At 42.0% G+C, this 13,803-nt stretch overlaps 1 protein-coding gene across 1 annotated transcript; it reads left to right on the top strand.

Moving 5' to 3' along the window:
- The first annotated feature begins 79 nt into the window (after nt 1-79).
- papss1 (3'-phosphoadenosine 5'-phosphosulfate synthase 1) lies at nt 80-13,461 on the top strand. The gene is made up of 12 exons (XM_037472361.2): nt 80-288; nt 1,231-1,345; nt 1,441-1,676; nt 2,252-2,390; nt 3,076-3,194; nt 3,493-3,606; nt 3,761-3,872; nt 5,760-5,965; nt 8,421-8,556; nt 9,043-9,311; nt 10,100-10,329; nt 12,307-13,461. The coding sequence occupies exons 1-12, from the start codon at nt 229-231 to the stop codon at nt 12,443-12,445; spliced, it is 1,875 nt and encodes a 624-aa protein (XP_037328258.2). The 5' UTR covers nt 80-228; the 3' UTR covers nt 12,446-13,461.
- Nucleotides 13,462-13,803: the final 342 nt, after the last annotated feature.

Below are 13,803 nucleotides of genomic sequence, written 5' to 3'. Positions count from 1 at the left end.
CGCCCCGCCCACTGAGGAAATGCGTCACTCCGTGGCCGGCGACGTGGCCCGCTGTGAAGCTCTTCCCGGTTGTTGTCCTTGGTTGTTGCACCAAGCACCTCCGGGTCCCTCCATTCATTGGAGACAAGTCACATCTCCCGTTATAGAACAAATCTGGGCTAGCAACAAAAAAAGTCCAGTTTTTCGGTTTGTGTTTTGATGACCGGTTGAAACGGACCGCTCGCAAACATGGAAACTTACGGCAACTCGAACAAGAAACCGAAGCTAGGCAACGCTGCCCAAAACTGGGTGAGTTATTCTGTGGGCAAGTTGGTTCGATTCTAATGTTTGTTTTTCAACCACTTTCACTCCCACTAATCATTAAAACTGCGGGTAATTCGGTAACGGTAATCAACTTCGTTCACATTCCACCGTTGTGATGCTAACTAACGTTAGCTCTGCATTTAAAGCCTTCGCCGCTAGCAGGATGATACGTTGCTAATCAGTTACCGTTAGTTGATACACAGTTAGACAACCGTTAAATGCTGAATACAGTCAAGTTGGGCGACCAGCTTTTTTTTAAATTTAAAGCTGTCACAAATCAACCGGAGTAGTTGCCGTGTCCTAAAAGTGTCAACAAAATACTGCTTCTATTAGCTTTTGGCAGCTAACGTGGGTGACGTGCACGCCCATATTCTTCTTTAACGAAAGCGATACAAATATGTTGCAGACGTCAAGGATAACGATTCATCATATACATTGTGGTCCTCTAACATACCAAACACACGAACGATGGAAGTCTAACAATTAGTTGTTTGAAGCTGTAACGCCTGATGATGATAATATGACAGCGGTGTCGCAACTGATGAAACAAATACTTCGAGCACATCGGTTTTGCTATGAATGCTTTTCATGTAAAAATATCTGACAACCCATATTGATCTGTTTTGTTGCCTTTTTAATGTCTTCAGAAAAAAGTTATGAAAATTAATTTTTATTTTCTGGGATATAATATCTGTTTTACAACAACATAGCTCAATATAAGTAATAGAGATGGTTTAATCCGGCTACGTCAGGGTCAATACTTTTTTTCCAATAATATTTAATGACTCAAAATATTTTAAGGGTCAAAGACATTTTCTTCAGGCAGTGTAGGTTTGTATGAAATTCCCCTTATTTTTTTGCAAAAAATAATTATATATTTGAATAATTGGGTGTGTTGCATTGACAGTGAATCTGTACAATTTTAAGGGAATGCAACGTGCAACCAATGTCACCTATCAAGCTCATCATGTTAGCCGAAACAAGCGTGGGCAGGTTGTGGGCACAAGAGGAGGGTTCAGAGGATGCACCGTTTGGCTGAGTGGTAGGTTATTTTATTATTAGTTTAATTTTTTTTCTCAACCCATAAATCACGTCAAAGCTATTTTGTAAATCCTGCTGTTTATCTTCTGCGCCAAGGTTTGTCAGGCGCAGGAAAGACCACAGTGAGCATGGCTCTGGAGGAGTACCTGGTGTGTCACGGTATCCCCTGCTACACCCTGGATGGGGACAACATCCGCCAGGGGCTGAACAAAAACCTAGGCTTCAGCCCAGAGGACCGTGAAGAGAACATCAGGCGCATTGCTGAGGTGGCTCGGCTTTTTGCTGATGCTGGGCTGGTCTGCATCGCCAGCTTTATCTCCCCCTACAGCAGGGTGAGGGAAGAAAGCTTTGAAATGTTGCATTAGAGAAACTGATGATGTTGCTTATTCTTTTATACAATCTATACTCAGCCATATTTGAATGAACTATGGTCATTTGTAAAGTACTATGCCTTTTGGAGATCAATATACTAATATAGATTGGGTTGATGATAATACTGATCATCTTTCCTGCTGAAATTGATGATGCCAGTGCTAACAGTATATTTGAAATGATAAAATAGGTATTTTTTAAGCAGGATCTTTAGTCCTGCCCTGGTTTTTTTAATTTTACACTTTTTAAGTCATTTAAAAAAGTGAATTTGTCAATGTTTATTTAAAAAGTGAAAGAAACTTTCATTACTACATCTGCAGTGCACCAGCTATTCCAGTACAATTAGGAGCAAATGTATTTCCTTTTACTGTGTGACGTTGCTTGCTGCAATGGGATCTAATTTCGTGTACACTGCAATGAAAGTTGTCCTTTTTTGACATTTTTGTTTGGTGAAAACAATACACGGTTACCTGTAATACCAACGTGCTATCTTTTACTAACTAAATCATGTGTGTACATCATTTGTTGTTGTCAGGATCGCCTCAATGCTCGGAAGATCCATGAGGCTGCAGGGCTACCTTTTTTTGAGGTGTTTGTGGACGCTCCACTGGATGTCTGTGAGAAGAGGGACGTAAAAGGGCTGTACAAGAGAGCCAGAGCGGGAGAGATACGAGGTGGAGTATGTTTTAATACTGTTTAGATGCAATGTAGCAGTAGAGCCACAGCCTGGACTATTATAGCTGTCATGTGATCAATTCAGGGTTCATAATAGTCTGGGCTAATGTGACATCTCTTACATCATACATTCTACAAGTCATATTACCCCTCCATATGATACGTTAGGAGCAAAACTCAGGGCAAGTAGTACAGCGTTGCTCAGGGGATACATCCGCAATATTTGACATTTTCATCAGTGGGTCTTCTGCTGTTGCACGACTCATGAAAGTACCATCATCTCTCCCTTTCACACCTTTTCAACATGTGCTTATCTTGTCAAATGACATGACAAAAAAAGTGATGCATCATTGTTTGAGGAAGCGTTTCATATCCAAGTTTTTTGCAGCAGATAGATCTTTACCCAATTCTGGAGTTTTTTAAGATTTTCCCTCTTACGTCTCCCTTCTGTCTTTGATATATTTAAGACATTGTTAAAGTAAAAATGTATGGTAATTTCCATCTATAATTTACAACGTTTCTTTTGCTTCTTGCCGTACACAAAGCACTGCTGACTTATGTTAATGTAAGAAAGTAAAAAAAGCTATCAGATTGAATTTTCGGACGTCTTTTTAAATAAATTTGTAGATACCTTACATAGAGGATAAGGACCAACATGTGCACGGATTCCTCTTATTTTCCCAGGTTTCACTGGGATTGACTCAGAGTACGAGAAGCCAGAAGCCCCAGAGCTGGTGCTGAAGACTGACTCTTGCAGTGTGAATGAGTCCATACAACAGCTTGTTGACCTGCTTCAAGAGAGGGTGAGGTGAAGAAACACTGTGCTTTGACATGTTTAAAACATGTTTAGAGTCAACCACTGTTGTTTTTTTTTTTGACTGTGGCCGGTTCACAGAATGTTCCTGTTTTAGACAGAAAGTTCCGACTTCACATACATCTGTGCTATCATTCCTGTTAACCACGAGGGGGCAGTAAAGCCTAATATTTGATTCTATTCTATTCTTTTGTGAATTATAAACTGTTATATATTTTATATTTGCTAATGCAGGATGCTTGATAAGGACTTACTTGAAGTTAATCATCGTCCTTTTTTTTCTGCAGGATATAGTTCCCATTGATGGTTCTTATGAAATTAAAGAGCTGTACGTTCAAGAGAATAAACTGGACCTGGCTAAGGCTGATGCGGAGACACTGCCTGCTGTGCAGATTGGGAAGGTACCCCTGATTTTCATAAATCTTAATGAATAAATTAAACCAAAGGGCTAGTTATTATTTATGTAAGCCATTAACACTTTTCATCTAAATGGCTTATTATGAGTTGATCATTAGCATGCAGACTGCTGAATGCGACTGTGGGTGCGATCCTCAGGTGGACATGCAGTGGGTGCAGGTGCTGGCTGAAGGCTGGGCCACTCCTCTGAATGGCTTTATGAGAGAGAGAGAGTATTTGCAGTGTCTTCATTTTGACTGTCTGCTTGATGGTAAGATGTGTTTTATGTTTTAAAGGAAAATAACTGTTTCATTTTTCCATGTACGTATTGTAAATGCTCGAAAAAGTCACTAGATGGAGACAAGCGGCCACTAAATGGATTACGCAAAAATAGAAGATGGTTAACAAATTCCATACTATATCTCTTTATAGTATGACTTGAGCACTGTGAGCTTTAGGATGCTTTGTATTATTGCCATTAGTTGAACCCCAAATCTCCATCAGCAGTGCCCAACTCAACTTTTATTTACTTAAAGAAAGCCTCAGATTAAATGGAGCATTTAATACTCTCAAACTGATAATCATATTTTGTTTTGGTGGATGTGTTGAGAGATATAAATTAGTTTTTTTTTTTTTTTTGCGTGCTGACATGCAGAAGTGCTCCATTATACAGTGATGATGTACATCTTAGTTTGGTTGCAGAATTACATATTAATTTACTCTGAATGGATTTAGATGCAGAATTTTAAAATGACCATGTTTTATAATATGCTGATAATATTCTCCCAACCAATGCTTTTTTTTCCACTTTTGCATTTGGTGTGGTCTTTGGTTGTTATTACAGTCATAATCATGTATTTTTTGAAATTCCAAAAAAAGTCAATTTACTTTAATTGCCCATATGACCACTCAAGCCTCAGCTGTGTGTTGTAATGCCAAATATTTTGCCACACGCACCACAAAAGGAAAAATGCATACAACTAAATGAAAGTTGACATCCTGAATTTCACTTTCAGATTTTGACAGGTATATCTTTGCATGTCCTCACTGAAGGATAAAACCATCACCAGCTCTTACAACTTGAAGATTTACATTCTTTCCTTGGAAAGATAGATAGCCTGAGAAGTGTAGGTGGCTAGACAGACGGAGGCAAAGATATATATATATATATATATATATATATATATATATATATATATATAGCATATATTGATGTGACGTGTCTTGATTCCACTTTTCCTGTTTATCCGGAGGGAGACTGTTCCAGAGGAAGGGACTTCTGTATTGATTGACACCACACACCACCATTTGTCCAGTTTCACTTCCTTCCAGGACTTTGACGGTGATATTACAGCGAAAGGATTGATCGCCCAAACTATAACAAACTTGTTGAGAATCAGAAAACTGCATGTTTGACTAATCAAATAGTCTGAGAAAATAAACAAAGACCCAGATCCAAGCCTGTGTCTCACTCGCGCGGACATTTGGCAGTCCCGTTTGTGCGCTTCATTGGAACCAGCTGTCCGCTCTCTACTGTGACCGAGGGGACGAGAAGAGGGTCTAGGGGGAGCCGTGGGTCCGTGTGCCCTCCCGTTTCCACGGCATTTGATCTGATGTGAAAAGCGTGCCGGTCCCAGCGTTCTCATCAATCTGGATGGCACGACGCGCCCGCCGAAAAGCTTACGGAATTTAGAACGGGAAAGGGTCAAGCTACAGCTCAACTTAAGAGGGGGATTTCTTTTCCCTCTGGCTGCTTAAATTGTAGCCTTGAAGACCCACTGCGGCTTGTGGCTTAGCTGTATATCCCCCATCTAGCCCAAGGGGGTACAGCATGGTAACAGATCTGAATAGTTTAGCTGTTTTCTTGAGTATACAAACCTTTTTTAAAGCGTTTTAACCTGCCCTTTGTCTTTTCTCACTCTCCCGGAGCTAGTGCCCCTCCTTCAGGTCCAGAAAGCACACCCTGGAATGCATTTCACTCCTCATTAAACATTTGCCAGGCCAATTTAGTAATGTTTACGTTGTTGCCCGCTCGCGGGGAGTCGAATGAACGTTCAGGCAAACAAACAGCGGATTATGTGGTTTTAAGAAGTACTAGTTAATTGCAGCGTTATTGCCTTTGTCTCTCAAAACTGCTCTGGGCTTTCCATTGTCCCAGGTGGCGTCATCAACCTGTCGGTGCCCGTGGTGCTGCCGATCTCTACTGCCGATAAGGAGCGCTTGGACGGCGTGACCGCGGTGGCTTTGGTCTACAACGGCCGACGAGTAGCCATCCTGCGCAACCCCGAGTTCTATGAACACCGCAAAGAAGAGCGGTGTGCTCGTCAGTGGGGCACCACCTGCAAGGACCACCCTTACATCAAGGTACATTTCAATCTTTTAAAAACCTGAACAGCCGTGTTGGCAGTGCTATCGAATTAAAAACAAAGTTCAACCATGGTGAAAGGGCTGAGCCCGCGTTGCAGAGGTGCAGATGGTCTCTCTCAACGTGCTATGCGATAAACACTGCAAACTGCCTCCTTGGCTTCAGCACTGATCGAACACAGATCTGAGCTGGCCTCTCCTCTTTGCTTATGGAAAGACTGAATAGGTGGAGGCGGAGCTTCCCACGGTCTCTCACCACGGCCAGAAAAATCTCTTGATCTTCGTCGTCCGCCCTCATTTTGCAGGTGTTATATTTGGATGTTGAGTCTCTGGCTCAGATTGTTCTGCTAAACTCAATGGCCCGTAGAATCGCTGCCAGTTTCTACCTTTCCGCCCTCCCGACTCTTATCCAATTATATTCAGTGATTGTTTCCATCTGCTTTAGGGCTCAGGTGGACACAAGATAACGTCTTGAGATGATCCGTTTCAGCCTTCGCAAAGCACCGCCGGCTTGTAGCTGGAAAATAATGGAAACGGTCTGCTGTTACAGCCATGAATAGTTGTCAGATAGATTTTTCATAAATCCATCCCACCATTGTGTGAACCGGTTCGTTTTAAATCCCCTCGTTTTCTGGATTGTTGTGGCTTGCTGACCACTTGTTGTTTTTAGCAAAGTTGCGAGCCCAAACGGAAAGTAACCTGTCTGGTATTTAGTGATTTCCCACCCTGGGGTCAGACTTACATACAGTTTAACGCTCTAAAGCCTTGGATCGAGATTACCACAGGCCTTTTGGTACGGGGCCGCACCACAAACATTTTTTTGTCATTAGACTTTTTTTTTCTGAAAAAACGTTTTGTATTATTATTATTATTGTGTTGTTCTCATTGCGTTTATCCACCACACCTCCAAGACCGGTCGGCAGAATATTGTCTAACATGAAACCGATCTGTCAGGCTAAAAAAGGTTGGGGACCTAGAGCACCAAAGTTCAGCCTACTCAATATTCCGGGCAAAGTTGTAATTTCTCTAATATATATATTTTTTATGATTAAATCTGGCCTGCTAATGTGTTTTTAGGTTGCAGAAAGCTGCCAGTTTCATAAATTGGTACCATAACTTTCCAATGTCAACACCCTTCGTAACTGTCATTCTTTATCCACCCTAACCCGTCACAGCTGAACATGTGTGCTCAGCCTGCCGCGATTAAGGCGTCACTCATTAAAACGTGTGTGTATGTGAACATAAGTGTGTGTGTGTGTTTAACTCCCGTCTTGGGCACGCCTTCCGCTGGTTGCTGCGACTTTATTGTCCCGTCTCTTCCCGGAGCGGAAACGACCTGCTCCATAATACTTTTTCCTGTTTACCTGTCCGTCAGTCAGACGGGAGTCCGCTTCATCAGAAAACCACGGTGTGGTGTGTTTATTTTCACATGTGAAGTCCCGGGGGAATTCTAACAGTTAAATAGAGCACATGTGTAAAGGGTGGACGTATCCACCCAGACATTTTATCTTCCATTCAGTTATGCTATGAAAATAAATGTCTAAACTGTTGATCTCTCTTAAGAGTAAGACTTATAAACATCTGTTACGACTCTTCTCAAGCCAACAGTTGACATGTTGGATTAATTGAAGTGTGGAAAACAAATCCCGACATGATCCTAAATAAGGCGAAGCCAAGTGGTTATTGATCACGTTACGTGGACAACTTCGATTTGTATTTATCGCTTGCCAGATCAAACCGAATAAGTCTGTAAATCATGCATATCAAAGAGCTTTTGTTGAGGTATTTCACTAACGTCTAACAGGACGTGTTGGATGAAATAAGTGACATCTTTTTCCCCCCATCAGATTCCAAAAAGTCTTTTCCGCAATGCTTCACGCTTCATGTGTCATTCGTGGCCTTTGTTTTGAGCTCTCCGTCTCCGTGCTGGAGCCGTGCTTGTTGTATTACACAGCCCGTGGAGAAATGTCACTTCGTATCACATTAACATCGCACAGGCTCGACTTTTCTGTAACTCTAGCTACAGTCTCATAAATGCCACACGATGGAGGCGAAAGATATTGCCTGAAACAAAAGCAGCCTTTGCCCGGTTCCCGGAGCTCTTCGGGGACATTGTTGGATAAATCACCTGAGGGAAAATGTTCATGGGTCTCATCACCAGGTTTTTATTGTGGAATAAGGCCTCATAATCTATTTGCTGTGTTTTGAAATGCAGGTAATAGATGTGGCCAAATGCAAAAGAGGGTACACGCCAGAGTCTGCTGACTGTTTAACGACACCCGAGTCTTTGATTTATGCGGGTGTGTCGCCATTGCAACTGGCCAATAACTCTGGAGTTTTATTAGAATTCTAGTCTGGTTTCAGCACAGTGAAGTTTTTATGGGCCACAGTGTCTTAAGTCTGGATTATGTTTGAGTTTTGTTCCTTGTCATGGTCATTGTGACTCCTATTTCAGATGGTGATGGAAAGTGGGGACTGGCTGGTCGGGGGAGACCTGCAGGTTCTGGACAAGATCTACTGGAACGATGAACTCGATCAGTACCGACTGACACCCACCGAGCTCAAACAGAAGTTCAAAGAAATGAATGCCGGTATGTGCCAAGAGATCTTGAACCAAGGACTTTTAGAGATAAACGAGAAGACGCACCGCATTACCATGCTATTCTTTGTTTAGTCGTAGAAACGTCAGTCCAGGAGAAGTGTGAAAATGTGGAAAGATACAAGAAGACTCTCTTTAAAACAATTGAAATGCCCTTATTGTAATGGTGCAGTCATGTGAGACCCAGACTCTGCATCAAGCCTTTGACTCCCTGAATAAAAGCATTTCATTGATTAAAAGAGAGTGCCTCCAAGCTTTCCTGTGACTGTTCTCCTTTCATTAATTCTTATTCAAAAGCCTCCTTAAAGGAACTCCATTTGAGTACAGGAAGCAAAGCTCTCCATGCGGTTTCCGTGGCTGTGCACCGAGCTGCTTGATTATCTCTGGGTGCACCGCAGCCTTTTGTTTGTCTTGCACATATGTGTTCAGTTGTGTTTTCGCTGCAGTCACACAAACCCTTCTCGCCCTCTCTCTTTAGATGCTGTGTTTGCCTTCCAGCTCCGCAACCCAGTCCACAACGGCCACGCCCTGCTGATGCAGGACACCCACAAGCGCCTCATCGAGCGCGGCTACCGCCGGCCCGTTCTGCTTCTCCACCCGCTGGGAGGATGGACCAAGGACGACGACGTGCCGCTGCCCTGGCGAATGAAGCAGCACGCCGCCGTGCTGGAGGAGGGCATCCTCAATCCAGAGTCTACCATCGTGGCCATCTTTCCTTCACCCATGATGTACGCCGGGCCGACAGAGGTAATGATGATTAAGGACGTTGTGTCTGCGTGGTTAAGCGCTTCCTCCTTTTTAAAACGTTGCGGCGTTTTCCACTCAAGTGAGAGCGAGGCAAAACACCAAAAATGACTGCAGCGCAACAGGTTTTTCTGTCGAGGGACAAGGAAAAGGAAAGAGGATTTGAAATTGACTTGAGGCGCTCCGTTGAGTGTTTCTTTGTCGTACACAACCCCTTTTCGTATGAGTGAGCGTAGCTCTGTAGCTGGGAATCTTTTAATCATTCACTTACGATAATTGGAAACCTGCAGCAAAATGATTAAGAGCAGATTCGAGGCTGGTTGATGTCAGGCATAGAATTTATTCAATTTGTAATTCGGAATGGGAGGCTCCGAGTGCCAGACTTAGTATCACTGAGTTGACTTTCCTTTTTACCCATTAAAAACAACATATATCCAAGGCCTGCAAAGAATTAAACTGCCTCTCCAGGGTCTGTCTTGCCATAAAGATTTAAAGATATACAGACTACACGGGCAAGAATGTAATGGTGGTGGTATTAGTAACTGTCGAGTAGTAATGTGGAGATTTAGCATGACTGCTTGCATTGAATGCATTGACTGACCTCATGTTAGTGTAGCTTAGCCCTGCTAAAAAAATGTACATGTTAACAGGGACATTTTTGTTTTTAATTATATCTGAGGTTTTGCACTTTTAAATACACATATTGTTAGTTGAAGTGAGATTCTGTAGTATCCACCTTTCTGTAAAATTAAACAGTATTCAGCATTTTTTTTCTTTTTGTTATCCCACAGGTTCAGTGGCATTGCAGAGCCCGAATGGTGGCTGGAGCCAACTTCTACATAGTGGGCCGTGACCCTGCAGGCATGCCCCACCCTGACACGGGAAAAGATCTGTACGAGCCCACTCATGGCGCCAAGGTCCTCACCATGGCCCCCGGCCTCATCACCCTGGAGATTGTACCCTTTAAGGTTGCAGCTTACAACAAGGTCAAAAAAGCAATGGATTTTTATGACACCAACAAGTAAGTACTTTTTCATGTCTTAATTCTAAAGCCTGCCGTCTGGTTCCCCATCTGTTTAAGTTAACGGGTGATGCAATACAGAATTTTTTTTAATATATTATATATTTTTAGATTAAGGGCCTCTATCTCTGTTCGCTTCATCAGAGTTTCAACATATCACAGCTTTAAACCTCAAGAAGTAGCCCTGTATGGGCTTCGTGGTCTTTGATCGGTTGGTGTCACTTCTGACAAAAAAAAGTTCAGGTTCCGCAGTGACATCACCAGCACTTTCCTGGAAAGATGAGAAGAGTTAAGAGCGGCCTCTTGAAGAGGTGGAGCACTGCTCCCTCCTGAAGGGGAGCAAATGAGAAAAGAAGCTGTGTGGACGGAGGCCCTAAAGGAGCACTGCTCACACTAAATTAAACTACTTATTGGTAGATTTACTCCAGATTAATTCCTCACATTAAGGCCAATTAGGACCAGCAGCCTAAACAGCAATCACATTCTATAAATCAATTATTCATTAGGCTTGTCTTTTTTTCTTTTTTCTTTTTTACCCTTTCATCCATTTTCTTTCCCCCTCCTCTATCTTCAACGCAAAGCCAAGAATAGCAGGGATTGTTTTTCTTCCTCATTCAGTTAAAATGTTTTGTGGATTAGTATGAGCTTTGATGTTACTCAAAAATTACAGAGACCTGCCATTAATTAAAGTCTGTATACAGACACATGATGGTTAAGATGAATCATGCAATCCCACTGCCTTTTGTCCGGATTTGATGCAGCCTCCAAGGTCAGGTTACGCAACTTAAAGTGTTTGGCCAGGAATGTTACAACTAAGTATGGCCAGACTAAAAAGATTTGCTTTGTTTTCCATGATGCATATTTATGATCTTGAGTCCGAACTGAAACGTTGATCGGGAACATCTAGTACCTTTTTAATGCTGCTAAAAATAGTTTTTTTCTGGATTTCTTTGTCATTCTAGTGGCTAGTTGTCATCTGAAGGCTAAAGCTAAAGAGAGAAATCAAAGGAGGTCACTCGATATCCAAATTCTGTCGTCATCACCCAGTTAGATTTATGGCATTCCATTCTGTCGTGCAGGCCAAAAGCACCTCGCCAAGTTTCAGGAAGAATGTGGATGCTTGTTCTAATCACCAGCAAAACCCTCGAGTCTTCTTCCAAAGACGAACGGCTCAGATCAAAGCAAGCTGTTTTTTATTTGACACTGTATGAAAAGGCACTCGGAAGAATTTGCCCGGGAGCACTTTTTGCCTCACGTCACGCGTGTTCTTCAGCTTCCCATCATTCCACCACACAGTCTTCTTTCTGCCATGTGTGATAGCAAATTGAAAAGTTGACTCCTCAACAGGACCCCCTCTGACCGTTAACTCAGTGGAGACAAGGGTAAATGTCTAATACTTAAAGGTCCCGATTTAAAAAAAAAGTCAGTGTTTTATTGAAGAGGTTGTTAAAGATGTGACTTCAGCCACTGAAGCCTTAAACAAAGCCATCAATAACTTATCAACTCAAGTTTTTCTGGAGGGGAGGCTTCCATCTAATTGTTAACCGCATTTGATCATGTGATCAGTTTAAAGCGTGTCACAGCTTCATTTCCTTCATGCAGACGTAGATTCCTGGTGGTCGGGGTGATTCGCAGCCGTGTGTGTGTGAGGAACGAAATATTGTTACACGTTCACTCATTATGAATTATTCACGTCAGGACGGACGTAGCGATGCCCTTTAAAGATGCCTCCTGGGACATTTCACCTTTTTGTTTCTTGGCATTGGCTCCGGGCATCTTTGAGTGAAGACAAAACGTCTCAATCAGGACATTTCTATCGGGACGTTAATGTTACAAGAGCTCTTTTTTGGGGGGCGGGGGGGCCTCGGGAGTCTAACCGATTCAAGCGGTTATTGGCTCACATTTCTTGAGTGGCTGATGAGCAGAGTGATTGAAATATGTCTGGTTCTAAAAACTTGTTTTTTTGTTTTTGTGCAGCCATCAAGATTATGACTTCATCTCAGGCACACGTATGCGTAAGATGGCTCGCGAGGGAGAGAATCCGCCGGAAGGCTTCATGGCCCCGAAGGCCTGGGCCGTGCTGAAGGAATACTATAAATCACTGGAGAAGGCCTAAAGGTTGAGTCTCAGATGACACAAACATGGAAAGACCTTGACGTCTAACCGGGTCGATGTGGGACCACTCATCTACTGTCACAAATCTGCGTTTTGGCTTCTGTCTGTGTCACTTTCACCCGCAACTGAACATGAAACTGCTCCCAGTCTCAGTTGTTGTTGTTAGTCTTATGACATCAGAGTGAGTTTGGTTAAATTAAGTGTAACTAAACGTTTATTTTTATTAAAAAAAAAATTTAAAAAAAGAACTCCCTTTGATTTGGAATTATAGTAGAAGTCAAACAAAGAAGTTCTTTAAATAGATGTGTTTTTCTCACTAACTTTCTAACTGTATATTCAATTAACTGTTAACATTTCAAAGACTTTCAAAGTACTGTTGACCAGTATTTAAATAGGTGTGGATGTACGTTCATTATTTGTGGTGTCCAAATTTACAAAGGTACTGCCCACTCAACTCCTTAATGAAACCCCCAAAAATTTGCTTTGTACTTTATGTTTACAAGTGGCAGTGGTAATTGCGCAAAATTGGGTATGCCCAATTTCTTTCTGTAAAAGTTGATGCCTTGGTCCTCGGAAAGTGATGTCACATGATGTCTTGTTTGAATTAGGACACTCACTAAAACACACACACACACACACACCTGCTTCTTGTCTCACTTGACTTTGTTACACTGTCTGATACGGTCTAGTAGTTGAAGAATTTCGGATATACAACCGAATACGTCGTAAACTTCTACAAACCATTTCTATTTATTCTGTCCTAACATTGCTTTGTTCTTCTTATTCTCTTTATAACTGTGGTGCATGTAGCTTTGGTGCTCCAAACTTACTAGTCTTATCATCAATATTGATATTTTGTTACATTGTCATCTTCCTTTTTTGTTTTCCTCATGCGTTGCTAATATATTCCACGCAGTAATTCATTGTGTGGCCCTGCATTGTCAGACAGTTGGTAGTTCCATCATGGGATCAGATTTGTAATGGTTCTTAAATAATTCAAAAAAATAAATAATTTTGTATCAAGAAGAATTTGTCTACTTTTCCTTTCTGTAATAGTGCATGCTATTTGTTTATACATTTTTGCAGCAGGCCAAAGAGTTTTGAATGCATAATTGATTCTAAATGTCGTCGCTGAATTTCATTTATTTTGGAAACCAACTTGCATTGATGAGATGTCATCAACTTGTCATCAACTTTCAGCTGCTCCAAATGACAAACTTGTTGCTGACATCTACGCGTACAGCGTGCGCTTCACACTTTTAATTTGTACGATCTTGTAGGCCCTGCCAGTTAGAACCTTTGTGACCTCCCAATTGGTCAATCAGCTGCGTCCGTCTCTTGAATGAGACGGACTCTCTT

This window comes from Pungitius pungitius, chromosome 9 (genome assembly GCF_949316345.1).
Source record: "Pungitius pungitius chromosome 9, fPunPun2.1, whole genome shotgun sequence".
NCBI classification, from domain to species: domain Eukaryota; kingdom Metazoa; phylum Chordata; class Actinopteri; order Perciformes; family Gasterosteidae; genus Pungitius; species Pungitius pungitius.
The sequence above is the reverse complement of the archived record's forward strand: the minus strand, read 5'-3'. Positions and strand labels throughout refer to the sequence as shown.